Source organism: Anabrus simplex, chromosome 2 (assembly GCF_040414725.1).
Source record: "Anabrus simplex isolate iqAnaSimp1 chromosome 2, ASM4041472v1, whole genome shotgun sequence".
In the NCBI taxonomy this organism is placed as follows: Eukaryota; Metazoa; Arthropoda; class Insecta; order Orthoptera; family Tettigoniidae; genus Anabrus; species Anabrus simplex.
Genome location: NC_090266.1, coordinates 591,984,648 through 592,001,819, shown reverse-complemented (window position 1 = coordinate 592,001,819; position 17,172 = coordinate 591,984,648). Strand labels below are relative to the sequence as shown.

Below are 17,172 nucleotides of genomic sequence, written 5' to 3'. Positions count from 1 at the left end.
ATTCTATTACTGTCTAATATTATAAGATAGATTTAGGCATAATAAGTGTGCTATGTATTAAGCAACCATCAAATTATACTTCTTCTACTTTATGTGTAAGTGGTATAGAACTAGTAATCAGTGGTGGGTCTCCGATTAAACAGTCCCCATCCCAGAATTCGTAAAGGGTTCTTTTCCTTCCTGTCCTCTTTCCCAATTTACTGGGTTCGACACTGCATTTGGATCTGGCCTTGTGTTACAACCACATGTCCTACACGACGCCAACACAATGTGGAGGGACTTGATCACTATTGCGTGTTTCTGTGCTTGTTGGTAGTGCCGTGTGCTGCGCGCAGATGAACATCCAGTCCTGAAAAAAGGAATTAACCAAACACAGATGAAATTCCTGGTCCGCCCGGGAATCAAAATCTCGGGCCATCTGAGCTGAAGGCTACTACGCTGACTGACCATTTATCTGAGGAATCAGACTAAAAATGCTACATAGTATATGAGTAGCATTCCTCACCCACAATTATTACAAGGGTACAGAAACACCCTTTAAGGTGAAAAGTACAAATACTTAAAATTTAAATTCAAATAGCAGCAGCTGGACTAGTGTATTACAGTCCCATGCCTAGGTTGTCGTTAATACCACAACACAAGCGACTGAGTTTTCGAGTGGTGCCGTCACCGGGAACCATTGACTGCTGATGTATGACGTCGCATTGTGCTCTGCACTACCCCAAATGACCATCGCCTGCGAGTATGGCGGCGACCTGGGGAGAGATCCCATTCTTCATATGTTTTGGAGAGTCACATCTATATTACTCCTGGCGTCATGGTGTGCCCAGCCATAGGGTGTGATTTTAGGTCACGGCTGGTAATGATTGAGATAACTCTGAAGGTACAACGGTAGGTCAAGTACATCCTGCGTCCTCACGTGTTAGCTCTCTTGCGACAGACGGTGGCAACAGGATAATACTCGTCCACACCCGGCATATGTCTCTGTGAACTGTCTGCGTGATTTTGAGGTATTCCCGTGGCCTGCTAGGTCCACAGATCTGTCCCCAACATAACATGTTTGGGACCAACTCGGACATCAACGCCGTCCTAGTGCCAGTGTCCAGGATATCAAGGACCACCAACAACATTTTGTGGACCAGCTTGCTTCAGAAGAGGATACGACAAATTTGTGAAACCCTTCCCTAACGAATCAGTGCATGCATCCAGGCCAGAGGAGCTGCAACTTCACGCAGATATGTGTGGTAGTACTGCCAAGTTCTTTGTAAATTTGATTCGATTTTGAAGTCACTGAAATAACATCACATACCTTCTCAACACGCGAGGTTTCATTTCTTTTCCTCCTCCCATTCTGGGTGCTTCAACGTTTTTGTCAGACAACGTATAAAATAAGTATTTTTTCCTGCCGTTTTTTGTGAAGTTGAGTGTACTTCTCAAGCAAGTTGTATATTGTTAGCATGGTAGCATTGTTAGTTGAATGGTCTTGTTACCAGAGGCTGAACGAGCTGACACCCGTTACCGATATAATGACTCGCAGAGGCTACTCGTTCTTAGTGCAACGCTGCTTTCCGGTGTGGTATATTCTACAACCACTCGTCTTGTCAATACGACGTTCAGTTATCAGAGTTGGAGTGCGAGAATATGGATGGTCGTTCCAACGAATCGCCCGGGGTTTTGACCTGACTGATAGCGTTTGTTGCGATAATAGGATGCGAGAAGGCGCACACACACTGTAACGGCTCAGGTCGCACTCTACTGACCAGCATGTAGGAAAATCCCTTAATCCTTCGACGAGCACCAGCAGATCCAACTCTTACGATGCCCGCCAACCAGGTATATGTAACACCATCGCTACATGCCCTGCGTCTGCTGAAAACTTTTTCAGGCTATTGGCTGGAGGAAGTTTAGTCTCACGGTGCCCATCACTTGTTCTATAATTGACACCCATCCACCATCAATTCCGTTTAACTGCGGTGTCTGCTGGTCGCGGTGGGTGGGTGGGGGGCCACACAACATACTACAATTGGTGACCACTAACAGTTTTTCGAACAACGTAGTACAGCGATATATGCAAGAGGTCTTGCGACCGCATGTGTTTCCTTCATAGCAGGTCTTCGAAGATACATTTTCCAACAGGATAATGCAGAGAACCATTTGCTGCAAATATGGGCAGATATGCCGCAATATAACATAAGGAAACTGTATCCCCCTATGCCCACTAGAATCACGTCTTTCATTCAAGCTAGAGGCGGGCCTACAGGGCACTAGAGTTTCCCTTCAATTGCCCAGTTTTTTAGTATATACTCCCTTGCTCGGTTATTGTAATCACGTAGCCACACGAACGTTGAAGATTACTCACATACAGTTTCATGCGATTACGATTTCTTTTTGCCGTGTTTTTTGATTCTTGTGAAAAAGTTTTTAAAGATGCTTGATGTTTGTTGGTTAAATGAGGCTAACTTATGAGTCATTGGCCCTATTTATTTATGAAACAAAGGCATTGTTTATGTAGTAGGTACATTAAATATTTATAAAGCACAATACTGTAGGAGTGATATGCTTACTCTATTACTTACGTATTTACTGGATTAGTGTAATCCAGGGACAAGTATCCCCTACTATGGTAAATTACCTATCTATTTATTAACCAATCGATTTATCTATTTATCTGACCACTATTGGTTTTAAGGTACATCATATTGCCTCACGGTAGCCGGGCTGAATGGCTCAGACGGTTGAAGCGCTGGCCTTCCGACCCTCGACTCGGCAGGTTCAATCCTTGGTCAGTCAGGTGGTATTTGAAGCTGCTCATATATGTCAGCCTCGTGTCGGTAGATTTACTGGGACGTAAAAAATCTTTTGCGGGACAAGATTCTGAAGTATCGGCGTCTCTGAAAACCGTAAAAGTAGTTAGTGGGACGTAAAGCCAATAACATCACCATCATCTAGCCTTACAGTGCACATCCCTTGTTCTACTGTTGACATCCGTCTACCATCAATTCAATTTAACTATGGTGACTTAAACGACAAAATTTGACTGTCATGGACTGTTGTCTTTAGTGACGAATCTAGGTTATTTCTGTGCACCCTGGGGACAGTTTATCATAATGAATAAAGATAAAGACACCTCCGTACAGGCCATGAAGGCCCTTTGGAGGAGTGGAAGCTAAAGGCTTCCACCATTGTTAACCGCGGCACGTGATGGGGGTAGAGTGATTAGCTCCACGCCCGACCGCCTTTGCCCCCAGGAATTAACCTGGTACTCATTTTTGATGCAGGCTGAGTGAGCCTCAGGGCCATATGCACGTTCGGGAGTGGAAATCTCGTTTCTTAAATTTTAAGACATCCTGACGGGGATTCGAACCCACGTCCTTCCGGGCGAACCGAGCACGCCTTTACCGCCTCGGCCAGTCAGCCCCTTTATCACAATGAATGCCAGAGTAAAATAGGATACATAAACTGCAAATAAGTGAAGAGGAAAATCAAACTGTTGTAAATATGCCTCTGAAATATTCAGAGCAGAAAAGCCGAAATATTTGAACGTGTGTGATAATGATGGTAATATTAGATTTTAATTCCATCTCTATTATTATTTTTAACAAAATGACCTGCTGTATTTCGATCATAACGTCGTTTACCACTGCATCGATAGTTGATCCAGAAATAATGAGCAATTACAGTCAGGATTGAAAAATGTTGACAAAGGGAACAGCGGTAACAGCAGCGTAGAATTAAAGGGGAATGCGTTTAATGAAACAAAAGTGAAGAAATAGCAATAATACTGGGAAACGTTCAGAAGATTATATACCGCTACAGAACGTATACAGGTCTAATGAGTTACCGAAGATGTAAACTATTCATGCCTTGCTGCATTCTATGTAAAATCCCACTAAGCCTAACGAGCAACAAAAGTTTAACTAAGGAAAATTCTCTAACACTAGAACATATCCTGCCAATTATATAACCAGAAAACCATAGTAGATAAATAAGACACACCCCTACTTTTGACAATGACACTCCCCTTTAACCACAAAGTGATTGGTGTAATAATACCTATCAGGTTGCATACGGCAAATTTTCTCCTAATTATCATTCTATCTCGTTAAAAATACACGCACACAAGTATGGACACGTCACGTTGAAAGTTATCAGTGGCGGGGAAAATGCTGATTGTACAAAGTGGGTCCATATAGTAGGCTGAATATCGCAATGGGGGCATACGGTAACACTGATTGCATGCGCATGTGTATAGACAGACATCTTGTGGAACGTCATGTACCGTTGAAAACACTGAGCTGAAGCAGGTCAGTCTGCTGCGGCAAGTCGAACGTATAAAGACTCCTGTCATTGTGCAATGGAGTAACGCATAAATGAGAACTTTTGCTACAAATGGGAAAAAACGGTGACGGGGACGCATGCGATAGTGGTGCAAATGTACGGATCAGAAGCCGTTAGCAGAAAATGCGTTTACGATTGGTTCAAATTCTTTTCGTATGGACAGGAAACTCTTCATGATGCGCCATGTCCTAATCGACCGTTAACAAGCAGAAATGCAGAAAATGTCAATACGTGTGACCGATTGTAGCACAAAATCGGCGACTGTCTCGTAGAAGGATATCAGAGGAATTAGGGATTAGCAAGAACGGCGTGAATACCATCATTCACAAGAAGCTGGATAAGCGGAAGGTCAGTTTTACATTTGTGCTGTGCACTTTGACTGACGAGCAGAAGGCAACACGCATGGAAATTGCTGGGGATTTCATTGACACTTGTGACAGAGATTTATATTTTCTGAAAACCAGCATCACAGGCGATGGGAGCTGATTCTACCTGTTCGATCCAGAGACCAAGCGGCAGTCAATGGCATGGTGTTCACCGGGTTTCCCACATCCCAAAACATTCGTCTCGTAAAGTCCTGGTACAAGACACTGTTGATCACCTTTTTCGACAGCAATGGCATGATCCACCCGTAATTTATACCGGAGTGTCAAACTGTCAACGCCGAGTTCTACGAGAATATTTTAAAATGGTTGCTACTACGTATCTGGCGTGTTTGGCCAGAGTTGTACAGGAATGGAAAGTAGTGTATTTTCACTCCTCATCTTGCCTAGTACGCCTCATTTGGGCTCTTCCATTGGTTTTTGCAGTTTTCCTATAACTGCATAGCCTTTGGTGGTGCTATTTGAGGATCCAACCAGCCTCTGGGCTGATGACCTAACAGACAGACACATGGTATGATTCACCGAACTTTTTAGACGCACCTTGTGTTGATAAGCATAGTCCCAATTAATTTGAAATGGACTACCTTACGATTTGTTGCTGGGAAGTGTTGAATTTGGCCACGTCCATTACCCACAATTACTTGGGAAAGTCACTCTAATGGGTACATGAAAGTAATTCAAGAAAACAAAACTAAAGTAAACTGAGTTCACGAATTGAATTTAACGACTTTCATTCCAAGGATCATCGCCAAGCAGCAAATGGGCTACCTTTTCGTAGGTAATTCCTCTCCAATGAGATATGCTCAAGCCTAAATCCAATGAAGGAATCCATATAGAAAAAGCAAGCAATTTTGAAGTCTTATGTGACCGTTGATATCGTGATTATAACCACTGTTTTACTTCGAATGCATACCGCAAGAATTCAACTTTCCACTTCAGGAATCCCACGTGCATTGACTGGGATTCACGCAGTGGCTACCTTAACGAGAATGAAGAAATATCCATGGAAAGAAACTTTCAGTGTTATACAGGGTGTGGCAGAAATAACTGACGAATTTCAAACGTATATAACTCAACAACGCAACAAGCCATTCAAAAATTTATTGCGCAGTTTAAATTAGTAGGTATGCCATTAATGTCACATCGAGTAGATTGGAGCGGACACGTGCATCGCCTCGTCCGGGCTAGTCAGTCAGTCAGTCAGTCAGTCAGTCAGTCAGTCAGTCAGTCGCTAGCATGGCGTGGAGTGGTGAGCATCGAGGTTTCGTGATTAAGACTTATTTCATAAATACCAGCTCTGTTACCACAACACAGCGTTTGTTTCGTAGACACTTTGAGTTAAGTCGACATGGGAAATTTCCGAGCAGGAATACTATTCTGTTATGGGCGACTAGATTGAGAAAAAGGGGTTCGAGTGTTAAAACGAAGCCACCAGGTAGACCTCGTAGCGTCCCAACTCCCGCGACCCTCCGTGCAGTGAGACCCGCCGTTACGCAATGTCCTGAACGTTCGTTCCGCAGGCATGCAAGAGCTATAGGACTCTCGGATCGCAGAGTTAGGAGGATTTTATACGCAGAGATGAAGTTCCATCCGTACAAATTGGTAGGTGTTCAGAAACTCAGTAAACGTGATTGGGCCAACCACGTGTTGCGAGACTATCCTGGAAGCTGTGGCAGCTGATGACAGTGTCCTGGCAACTGAAGAAGCGAACTTTCATTTGTCAGGCTACGTTATAAAAAACATTTCGATAGTGGTCCGCAACCAATCCTCGACAGATCCATGAGTGACATCTCCACAGCGAACGAGTTATTGTTTTCGGAGTTGTAGGCCCTTAAGTTTTTGAAGAGGGGGGCAGAACTGTGACAATAACATCTGACCGATACGCACAGTTGTTACGCAACTTCCTGAAGCCGACACTCAACGACATAGGAAATCCTGCTGTTTGGTCCCAACAAGACGGTGCCACTGCACATACAGCCAGGCCATCGATGGGTCTACTCAGAGGAATGATTGTACGAAGTCTGATAACCTTACGGGAAGACGTTCCGTGGCCAGCCTGTTCCCCTGATCTTGCTCCTTGCGATTTCCTTCCCTGGGTATCCCGGCAGGATCGCGTCATCTGACGTAAACCGCGAGCACAACACGACATGGAAAAAGATGCCATCCGTGAAGAAATCGAGGCAATACCACAAGACATGCTCAAGCGAGTCATGCGGAACTTCAGAGGGAGGCTTCAGGGGAACATCGAAAAGGACGGTCGATATTTGGATAACATTATATTCAAAACTTACTGTGTATGTATATGTGACACAAATGACAAACACTACTCTTTTAAACTGCGCAAAATATTTGTTAATGCCTTGTTGCGTCGCTGAGTTATTTACGTTTGAATTTCGCCAGTTATTTCTGCCACACCCTATTAAATAAAAATGGTTTACTTACAGCACCAGCAGTATTTCTTCTGTGTACTTCCTCGATTATTATCCACCATAAGTTTAAATGACATTTCAAAACTTACTTTCAAAATATGAGGAAATAAACTTGTCATATTCTATTAGTTGTCTTAATGCCGGGCTGAGTGGCGCAGACGGTTAAGGCGCTGGCCTTCTAACCCCAACTTGGCAGGTTCGATCCTGGCTCAGTCCGGTGGTATTTGAAGGTGCTCAAATACGACAGCCTCATGTCGGTAGATTTACTGGCACGTAAAAGAACTCCTGCGGGACTAAATTCCGGCACCTCGGCGTCCCCGAAGACCGTAAAAGTAGTTAGTGGGACGTAAAACAAATAACATTATTATTATTATTATTATTATTATTATTATTATTATTATTATTATTATTATTATTATTATTATTATTAGTTGTCTTAATTCTACAAAATAACGCGTAGTTACCCATGTAGAATATTGTATATCGTGTAATTGTCTACTGTCGACCAAAATATTATGTGCACTCGTATTTGGAGGTTGTTTATGAAATAACCGCCTAGCCTACAGAAAATCCAATAATCATCATTTTCCTCCTTTTATCTCATTCAGGTAATGTAGCTTTGGAAGTTTAATAAATTTTGTTGTTTGAGTCATTAGCCTATAGACTGGTTAGATGCAGCCCTCCATGCCACCCTGTCCTATGCTAACCTTTCCATTTCTACGTATTACTATATCCCATTTCTACTCTAATGTTGTTCTCATATTCATACAATTCCGTTCTTACTAACTGCACTTCCCTCAAAAACCAAGTGAAAAAGTCCTGGGTGTCTTAAGATTTTTCCCATCATTCTTCTCATCAAATTTAGCCAAATTCGATTTCGAAGTTCGATTTAGCATTTCTTCATTCGTGGTCCGATTTATCCATCCCACCTTCAGAATTCTTCTGTAACACCACATTTCAAAAACTATTCATTTCCTGATCTCATATTTCCTTCATCACCTGACTTCGTTCCACTGCACTCCATTACATTTGTTTTGGATTTACTTATTTATTTTCATCTTGTACACCTTCCCGTAGACTCAGTCCATACCAATCAACAATTTCTCCAGATCTTCTACAGACTAAGGTTAAAATAACGATATCATCGGCAAATCTCATGGTTTTGATTTCCTTTCCTTGGATTTCGATTCCCTTTCCAAATTCCTCTTTGATTTCCTTTACCACCCGTTCTACGTAAACACTGAAAAAGAGAGGAAACAAAATGGAGCATTGCCTCACTCCTTTCTGGACTTTTGCTTAATTTTCAAAGCTTCAATATTCTTATCAATGCAGTGATTTTTGTACAGATTGTAGAGGTAATAATTCTTCTTTCTCGGTATCTGATCTTGATCACCTTCAGAATCTCAAATAGCTTGTTTCTATCAACATTATCGAATGCCTTTTCTAGACCTATGAACGCCATGTATGTGGGTTTGTCCTTCTTAATTAGATCCTCTTATGATCTGACGTAAAGTCAGGATTGCTTCACACTGTGTAACAAGTAAAGCCAAATCCTTGTAATAATCACAGTGTATTTGTGTTGCAGTGGTGGAGTGGGAAGGAGAACTGCTGGAAATGACTCGCATCAGCAGACTGGATATGGGAGCGTACCTGTGCATCGCATCTAACGGTGTTCCTCCCACTGTCAGCAAAAGGATCAAAGTTAGCGTTGACTGTAAGTAATGAGCGTATTAGTTCTTAATTATTATTATCGATAACAATATGACTACCAATTTCAGGCCGGAGCTAGAATGCATAACTTCCTTCAGGTGGCTCCAGACTTAATATATTGTACGTATCACAATTCTTGATTCAGGAACTAACACACTTCCGACTTACCGTGAATAACAATAGTACTACCGATATGTTCGGTGCAAGAGGATTAGGTTACATGGAATAACAGTGGACTCGGTCACGAAGGGTAACAGAAACAAAAGTAGACAAAGACGACAATGCTTAGAATAAATTCTTATTAATTTAAGGTTCAGGGACGACGAACTAATTGAGGCCCTAGGGCTGGATGTAAATAAAGGACTTAGGAGGTGCTTAGTTAATTCACTGAGGCTTGCAGACTGAACACTTAAAGTTATAACAGTCTATGACGTAATGAAGATGTATGTATTGTATGTGTGTACGTATGTCGCTAATACACATCCACGATTTCATAATTGTGGCTTGCTTTGCACACAAAATGTGCATAAAAATGTTGCTGGACAAGTCAAGATCAATGATGGTTAACAGGACGGCCCTTCCATTTTTCATATTTCGTGATATATCCATCACGTGGGATACAATTGGTCGTTACACAACACACAAATTAGGGAGGCATGTGGAGTCCACGACATCGTTACATGGGTGCAGCAGAGAAAACGAGTATGGAATGACCGCATATCAACGATAAAGGACTGGAGGGTTGCCAGGAATGCTCGGGACGGGAAGCAAGGCACCATAAGACAACTGAAAAGGCCACCATAATCCTAGATGGATAGCTGGACATGATCCTTATAATTGAATAGCATGTGATGCTAAATGAAACCGACTTTATGCGTAAGACAAGCAGAAGAAGCCACCAGGCTCGATTTCCGACACTGCCTCTTAGATAAAGTTTCTGGAACGGGGTTCGTTTAACTGCTGAGGGGTTTTGGAGGAGATTTCCCATAGAAGAAGTAGCAGCATTGGTTTCAGTGATCATATTTAATAGATGGAATCATTTCCTCTGTCTACATGATAACCACCGTTGCCACAAGAACGTCATGCAGCGTTCGAGTGGTTAAATACTTCGAATGTTGGTAATTTTCAGGATATTTTTTAAAAGAATTCTGCCTTGTGAGCCCTGAATCAATTTTTTGTGTATTGTCAAATCAGCGGCCTATCAGGAGATTGGAAATAAACTCTTTTGTTTTTCATAATTGGAAATTTTCTCGATCTGATATTTTTAGGAAGAGGAAGTATTGGATGTAATAAAGAACTGAGTGACTACAAAATGTGGGTTCTGTAACATGAACGAAAATCATGAGCAGATGATGCTGAATTAGATTGACTCATTTAGAGTCATCCATCACAGAGAAAGTATCAAAATTAAAACTCCCATGATTTCTATGGTAACAACTCGTACTGGGGTCTCAACAAATGACAGACTACCATTCTTTCCAGGTTGGGCTGAAGTTACATATATAATTTATTAAGCGTCTCTCTATAATCTTCAGTAGAACTCCACCTGTTTCAGTTTGTGTTGAGCAAAAATTCAAGAAATTAACCAAGGAGCAATTCTCTTTCACTAACGGAAAAATGTTTTCCATTCCTAATCTGAAAAGTTATTTGCTTGTTATTAACTTACTTACATTGCCATTAACTAATATGACGTCACTAGAATGATGGTAACATTCATTTCGAATAAATAATACCATGCAGATACATTTATGAAAAATTCCCGGCAAGTCAGCTAATGGATAATGCAGTAATACACCTATAGAATTTTGTCATTCACGGCTATTTGTCTTAGATGGAGACAAGCATTTCTGTTGAATACACTACTGTACTTCGGAAACTTAACAATAGCTTCCAACTTTACTTCCTCAAGTTAGTGAACTGTGCGAGGCGAGAATGGATTGTTTCTAACCAAATTCTACGTAGTATTCTGCTCACCAGTCTCCCACCTAGCCAAACTACAATATTCATTAAATGCAGTATGATAATGAGGAGTTGTAATTTATGTCGGCAACTAATGTTTTTGTGTTATATAACTAATACTACCAGATAAACGTTCTAACTGCTGCTTGAAGCGTCTTCCTTTGTGCAGCTGGTGGCAAGCAATGGCAAGTAAGGATGACTTGCTCCCAACTACAAGTGTTAAACTTGTAGAAATCGATAACACCTTTAGAAATTGCCATTGGAATTAATCTTCTGGCGACGTCTTTTAGCAAAAGAATACGGTGAAGGGGTCGAGAGTAGGGATGTTGTACAGAAGCGAGAGAGAGAGAAAGAGAGAGAGAGAGAAATTTAAGATCGGAATATATGTACGCTAAAAATAAAATAGTAGGAAGCTCTTTAATGCTGAAGTCAAAGTGGAGGACGGGAAGGGATGCTATTGTTACAGGCTACGCTATTCCCCAAGCAAACTGAAAGCTGTGATCTCATTTGCGTTATGTAGGGAAAAGAGGAGGTGAACAAGAGAAGAGGGAGGGAGCAAATTCTACGTACTCACGCTACCTGTTCTTTGCAGTTTTGCTCATAAAGCAGGGTGATATGTAAGAGCATTAACTGTAATAAAAGGTGACCCTAGTCACACGTAGAATGTGATTTTTTAGAAGACTATTCTATAACTCACTAAACAAATTAGGGGTATTTGTCTATAATTCTGGATCTGTAAGGTACCGAACGGAGTGGCCGTGTTAACATGCCACGGCTATGGAACGAAGTTCTGCATTCGCGAGACGCGTGGGTTCGAACTCCACCGTAGACTGTCCTGAGAATGGTTTTCTGCGGTTTCCCATTTTCATTCCCGGGCAAATGCCGGGACCGTTCCTATTCATGAGCCATCACCCATTCCTTCAAGCGCGATACCCAATTTCATTCATTTCATTTTCATTAGCTCTTATTTGACGCCTGCGTCACCAAGGGCATCCGATCATAAAAACATGCCATATACAGGATTAAGTTCATCTCACCATATCCCGACCCCATATCAAGGAAACGGACTAAATGGTAGGCATACAGTGAACCTGTAACGTCTTACTCAAATAATGAGATACTTAATGAGGAATGACATTCCAAGATCTTATGGCTGGGAAACTGGAACTATCCTATCAGTTGAATGCTGCATATTGTTGGCTGGATATGTACGCAATGGTAGAAAAATATTAATTCACTTTCATGTTGGTGTGCAGGATTAACATTTATCAAACCATTTCTTTCTTCAAAACAAGTTTATTACAACACAAACCTCCTTAATTTTTCACACTTTAAAAATTATTGTTAAAATTGACAGAAAATGTACTTTCAGATCTTTCTAATATACAAAAAATACACTATATGATTCTCGTTTAAGGCCGTGATTTAAAAAGCACATTAAACATGAAAGAATGTATACATCTTGGAAGTCTCTCCCCGCAGAATAACAAACTACGTAAATCGAGAACGTATCTATCCGCACTAACTGAATAATATACAAACTATCTCCTGTTACATGTCAACCAAATTGTCTATGTTGTCGGAGTAGTGTTCGTGAATTAACTAAGTCACCGACCACGCACTACCAGCAAAGAGCTCCACATTTAGCACTGAAAATATGAATCAAAATTAGCTTTGACCCTGCCGATACCGGGACACGTTGTTCATCCGAGTATACTTTGAAGCTCTTCGGAGAGTTATCTTGCGTCTTTCCGTTTGAAATCTTGTAAACAGTTTATAAATTATGTCAGGGATAACTTTTCAAAGATTTGTGTGTAGCACAGATACCAAATAGTGAGGCAGCTTTGAGTGGGTCCATGAGACCCTCTGTTGATATCTAAGGCCAACCCTGCACTATTTACTATACGTCACTAGCGTTCTTTGATCCCGTTAATCTATGGATCATTGCGCTGAGCACATCGAAATGTCATTGACAGGTCCACAACTAGTGAGTATGTGAATGCATGCATCAACTATGAAGAATTTCTTACATAACGAGGATTGAAAAATTCCGTGCAGAAAATGATTTTCTTCTGTCGGTAGTAGCTCGTTTATAACGTTTTAACTATAGTACTCGGCACTTCAGGCTATTCAATAAAAGGCAAATTTCGCCGCCCTATTCTCTTTGTTTAATGGCTCATCACTGCTGCCAACTTGACTAGTTACATATTGAAATCACCACACATAAACATCAACAAACTATCCTCAATAATGGAGGTTCCCTTACCCAAGTAAATGGCCAATCAAGACATTCATAGTTAAGTCGGTTTTCACGCTCAGAGGAAGTGCGGAAATAAATAATCTCTCCAACCCTCACTCAATTTAATGTTATATATTTCTGCCTATATTTTGATATACGCATTACTAAAACCGTATCCTTCGGTGTTTGAGATGTGAAAATAATTCAAGCTCCCTTCTTGCAATTTGCTATTAATTGTCGGACTAAAGCGAAACCACGCTGTAATAATACACACGGCCAAATATATTGCATGTACATATGCGCTAAGTCAATAAGGAAACACTAAGGCTAAGTCTGCAAACTGTACGAAAGTCGTGACGAGACAAGATTAGGTTAGGTTAGGTCGATAACGAGACATCCTTCCATTTCACTGAACTTATCTTTATAGACGAGATAACATTCCTTTCCGGTTCAGAGGTGTTCTTGAAGATTTTTCTTGCGTTTTATACATCCTAGTTGAATTGTGTGCATACTGTTGTTTCTCCTACTCCCACTGTTACTATTACATTCACAGAATTACTCTTTAAATTAGTTAAGCGCCAGCCACTGTAGTAAGCGACGAATTCGGACAGCATACCTCTTATATTTATTATTATCAGGGCGTGGGGTGATGAACTCACACACCTGGCAATATGGGTCAGGACAGATGTACAGTAGATTGTGGACACATTTTCACAATTGAGAATTGTACTGAAACCTGAATCAGTAACTGCGTTGTAATGAGTGGTGCATTTTGTAGAGTATAATATATCTTGTACGGCGATGATACACACTAAATGTATATAGCGTCATGATTGTTTTCACATATTAACAGTGACATCATACCTGTGTTCTATTTACATTCGTCACAAATTACATTCAGACTACGTACTTTGTCTATTGTAGTGCTCTGCGTCAAATCTTTTAAAAATGCATACATCAACGTACTTTTTAGATGGAATCAACTCAATACGATAAGTACAGTCTATTCCATTGGATCAATCAAATATTATAACAAAGAATTCGTGCGCATTATTTTCTGAAATAACTGTAAATCTTACCTCAGGTATGTCGTCAACACCGTGATAACAATCTCGAGGTAACGCCGATAATACATGTAGAAAAAGATTAAGTAGCCAAAATATTGTTAGGAAATGGGTACCGTATACAATTTCTCATTTCCTTTAGATTTTCTGAATCGAGCGATAAGGGACAGCTTAACGTTGATCTCAGTTCAAAACAGCTTTATAGAATACTTCTTAAAATAAATTAATATGTCAATGGCATTTCATGCAACATCTCCTAATCACCAAATTCCATAACTTTTGATGATTCTCTCAAAATTCGAACGCCACTTGAGGCAGATTAATAAAGCATTTTCTTTACAGCTTGCATTTGGCAGACCTCCCGCAACAAATGTATGTTCAGTCTTCAACCCTAAGGCTGGTTGGATCCTCAACAGCTCTGCCATCAGCTGTCATAGATGGCCTAGGCATAACTGAAGAGGCGTACTACGGACATGAGGAATGAGGTAGTTTACCGTTGCTTTCCTCACCGAGCAAGAAGTTGCTATTACATATCGGTCTGCCAAGCCCACTGAAATGCATGAGCAACATTTTCACACCATTCAGAGCAGGGACTGGCTGCAGAAGGAATGGCATTACTAGCATCGCTCATACCTCAGTCACCTTCATATTGTCTAAGCCAAGGATAAGACAGAGACAGATCAATGAAAGTAACAAAATTACTCTAGCCCATACCAGAAGACTTAGTGCACTGTATAGGCTACAGTAGGTCCTGCCACTAAAGGCATCCGCAACAAATAGATGTACAAAAAGTAGTAAAATTTTACAACCGTGAATATCAAACAATCATTCTAAGAAAGGTCAATAACTGATTTATTTCAATTAAAACATAGCAGTTGCGTAGAAAATCAGCCGCTGTGTTAACATGAATAAAATCCTGGTTTCGTGCGCGGACTGAAAGGACTCTATCGTTTGTTAGTTAGAAAAATACAGACGCAGTAGCTCAATCAGATAGTGCATTCACCCATTCTTACACAATTATGCCTACTGTTAGTATGGCCGGTACTCTCTTGTACCAGAGGAGGCAACTGGAACCTTTCGTCCGAGAGTTTTGAAAGACATTTCTTATACAGAAAATATAATTGCAACGACCATAAAATCGTTGAAAATGGAGAAATAAAATAAAATATTGGTTTAAAGAAACCGTCTTCCCGTTCGCGGACCTCAGACTGTTGTGGCGCAGGTATGGCTCAATATCATCTGTCTGTTCGTTGAATTCGTACTATTCAGGTCAGCATTTGCCCTATCTCAGTGGTTGAGTTCTGATTTTAGCTGCTGAATGATTTCAGTATTGAAATCAATGCTGTCCTAAAGCTTCTGAATAACATTGTTAGCTAGTCGTTCGACTAGGTCTTCAAGTATGCTGTTATATTTTAGCACATTTTCTGGATATAGCAACACTGCTACGTTCCCCTGTTACTCCAATCTGAGGTAAGGAGAGAGTTACTCTACAGTCCCGTAAGATGCGCTGCCCGTCATTTTTGTCGTCACCACCACTAAAATGCTAGCTGCAACTGCGGTCTCGCGCCCTCATTTTTGTCTCACTGTACTGTCTACAACTACATGATTCCTTGAAGTACATGGCCAAGAATAGCTGCCACCAAGTGTACATTAAATTTCACTATTTCTATGCTAAACCCCATGGCGCAACAGCCCCGAAGGACCATGGCCTACCAAGCGACCGCTGCTCAGCCTGAAAAGGCCTCCAGATTACGGTTTGCTGATCACGAGCAAGCTTAATTATCACTGGCTGAGAAATATTATCTTCTTTGAATACCTTCACAAGTAAGAAAGACTGGTGAAGCTTCGTCGGGTGGTTACTATAACGCCTCCATGTTAGTAAAGGCCTGAGAGGAGAAACGTAGCCTACAAACAGTTGTTATACTCGGGCCTTAACATTTGTTCTTACGGTGAAGCAATAACACACTCATTTAATTTATATAATTGACGAACCCATAGGACCGAGTGAGTGGCTGCACAGTTTGGGTCACGTAGCTATGAGGTTGCATTCGGGAGATAGTTGGTTCGAACCAGACTGTCGTCAGCTCTGAAGACGGTTTTCCATGGATTCCCGTTTTCACACAAGCCAAATGTTGGGGCTGGATCTTAATAAAGGGCACGGTCTCTTCCTTACCACTACAAGTACATTCCTCTCCCATCGTGGCCATTAGGCTCATCTGTATCTGTGCGAAACAAATAGGAAAAAGAAGCATGGGACAACAGTACGCATTCTTTACAAGTTAATTCTTGATGAGCATAAAATCACAGCGGACTGGGGAATGTTTCTGATCAGTGCAAATGTGATATGTGGGACTTTGAACTCATGCCAGATGTAACTGAGTACTAATTTTTGCTTTAACTTATATAATGGTTAAAATGCGTTATTGCAAGTTCATTTTTCCCGTACCTACAACACCATTTATAATTTCAAACCTCTTAAATATCATCTTATCTTTGGACTCTAAGAGCGACATCTAATTATTTTGTTTTGAGATCGAACCACACAAATGCTGATAATAGATAGTAGCAGACTTGCACAAGATTTCTTATTATTTTCTCAAAACCCAAGGATATGTGATAACAATTACACGTACTTTATAATTGTTTCCTATCACTAGCTTGCTCGGTTCTGAGGACGAATTTTGCCTTTTATGGACTAATGTCCCTTTCCTTGCTACTGGAGGTACACGACTTTCAATGTGATTTTAATCGGAAGTACTTTGACTAGATTTGCGAAAGAACTTCTAAACAAACGGCATAGGAAGAAGAACATAAATTCTCAAGTACGAATTAATTGTCCTAAATAGAGTACGATTCTTCCATGAGCAAATACAGTTCTTTTCACAAGGAATCATTGTATATTATGTAACTATACGATTAGTTGAAATTTAAAAATAATTCCCTGTATTCAATATCCATATTAAATTATGCTAGGTTGAACGACAAATAGGTTTTCCTTTTCCTGGAAAACAGTACAAGTGAACAGTAGGGTTATGGTGTCTTTAAAGCAA

General features: G+C 40.8%; 1 protein-coding gene across 1 annotated transcript in view; it reads left to right on the top strand.

The window, feature by feature from the left end:
• LOC136863611 (neurotrimin) overlaps positions 1-17,172 on the top strand; it is a 532,585-nt gene that overhangs the window by 278,988 nt on the left and 236,425 nt on the right. The window contains exon 4 of the mRNA XM_067139981.2: positions 8,736-8,864. Within this exon, the coding sequence (XP_066996082.1) occupies positions 8,736-8,864 (129 nt within the window). The remainder of the gene's footprint in view (positions 1-8,735; positions 8,865-17,172) is intronic.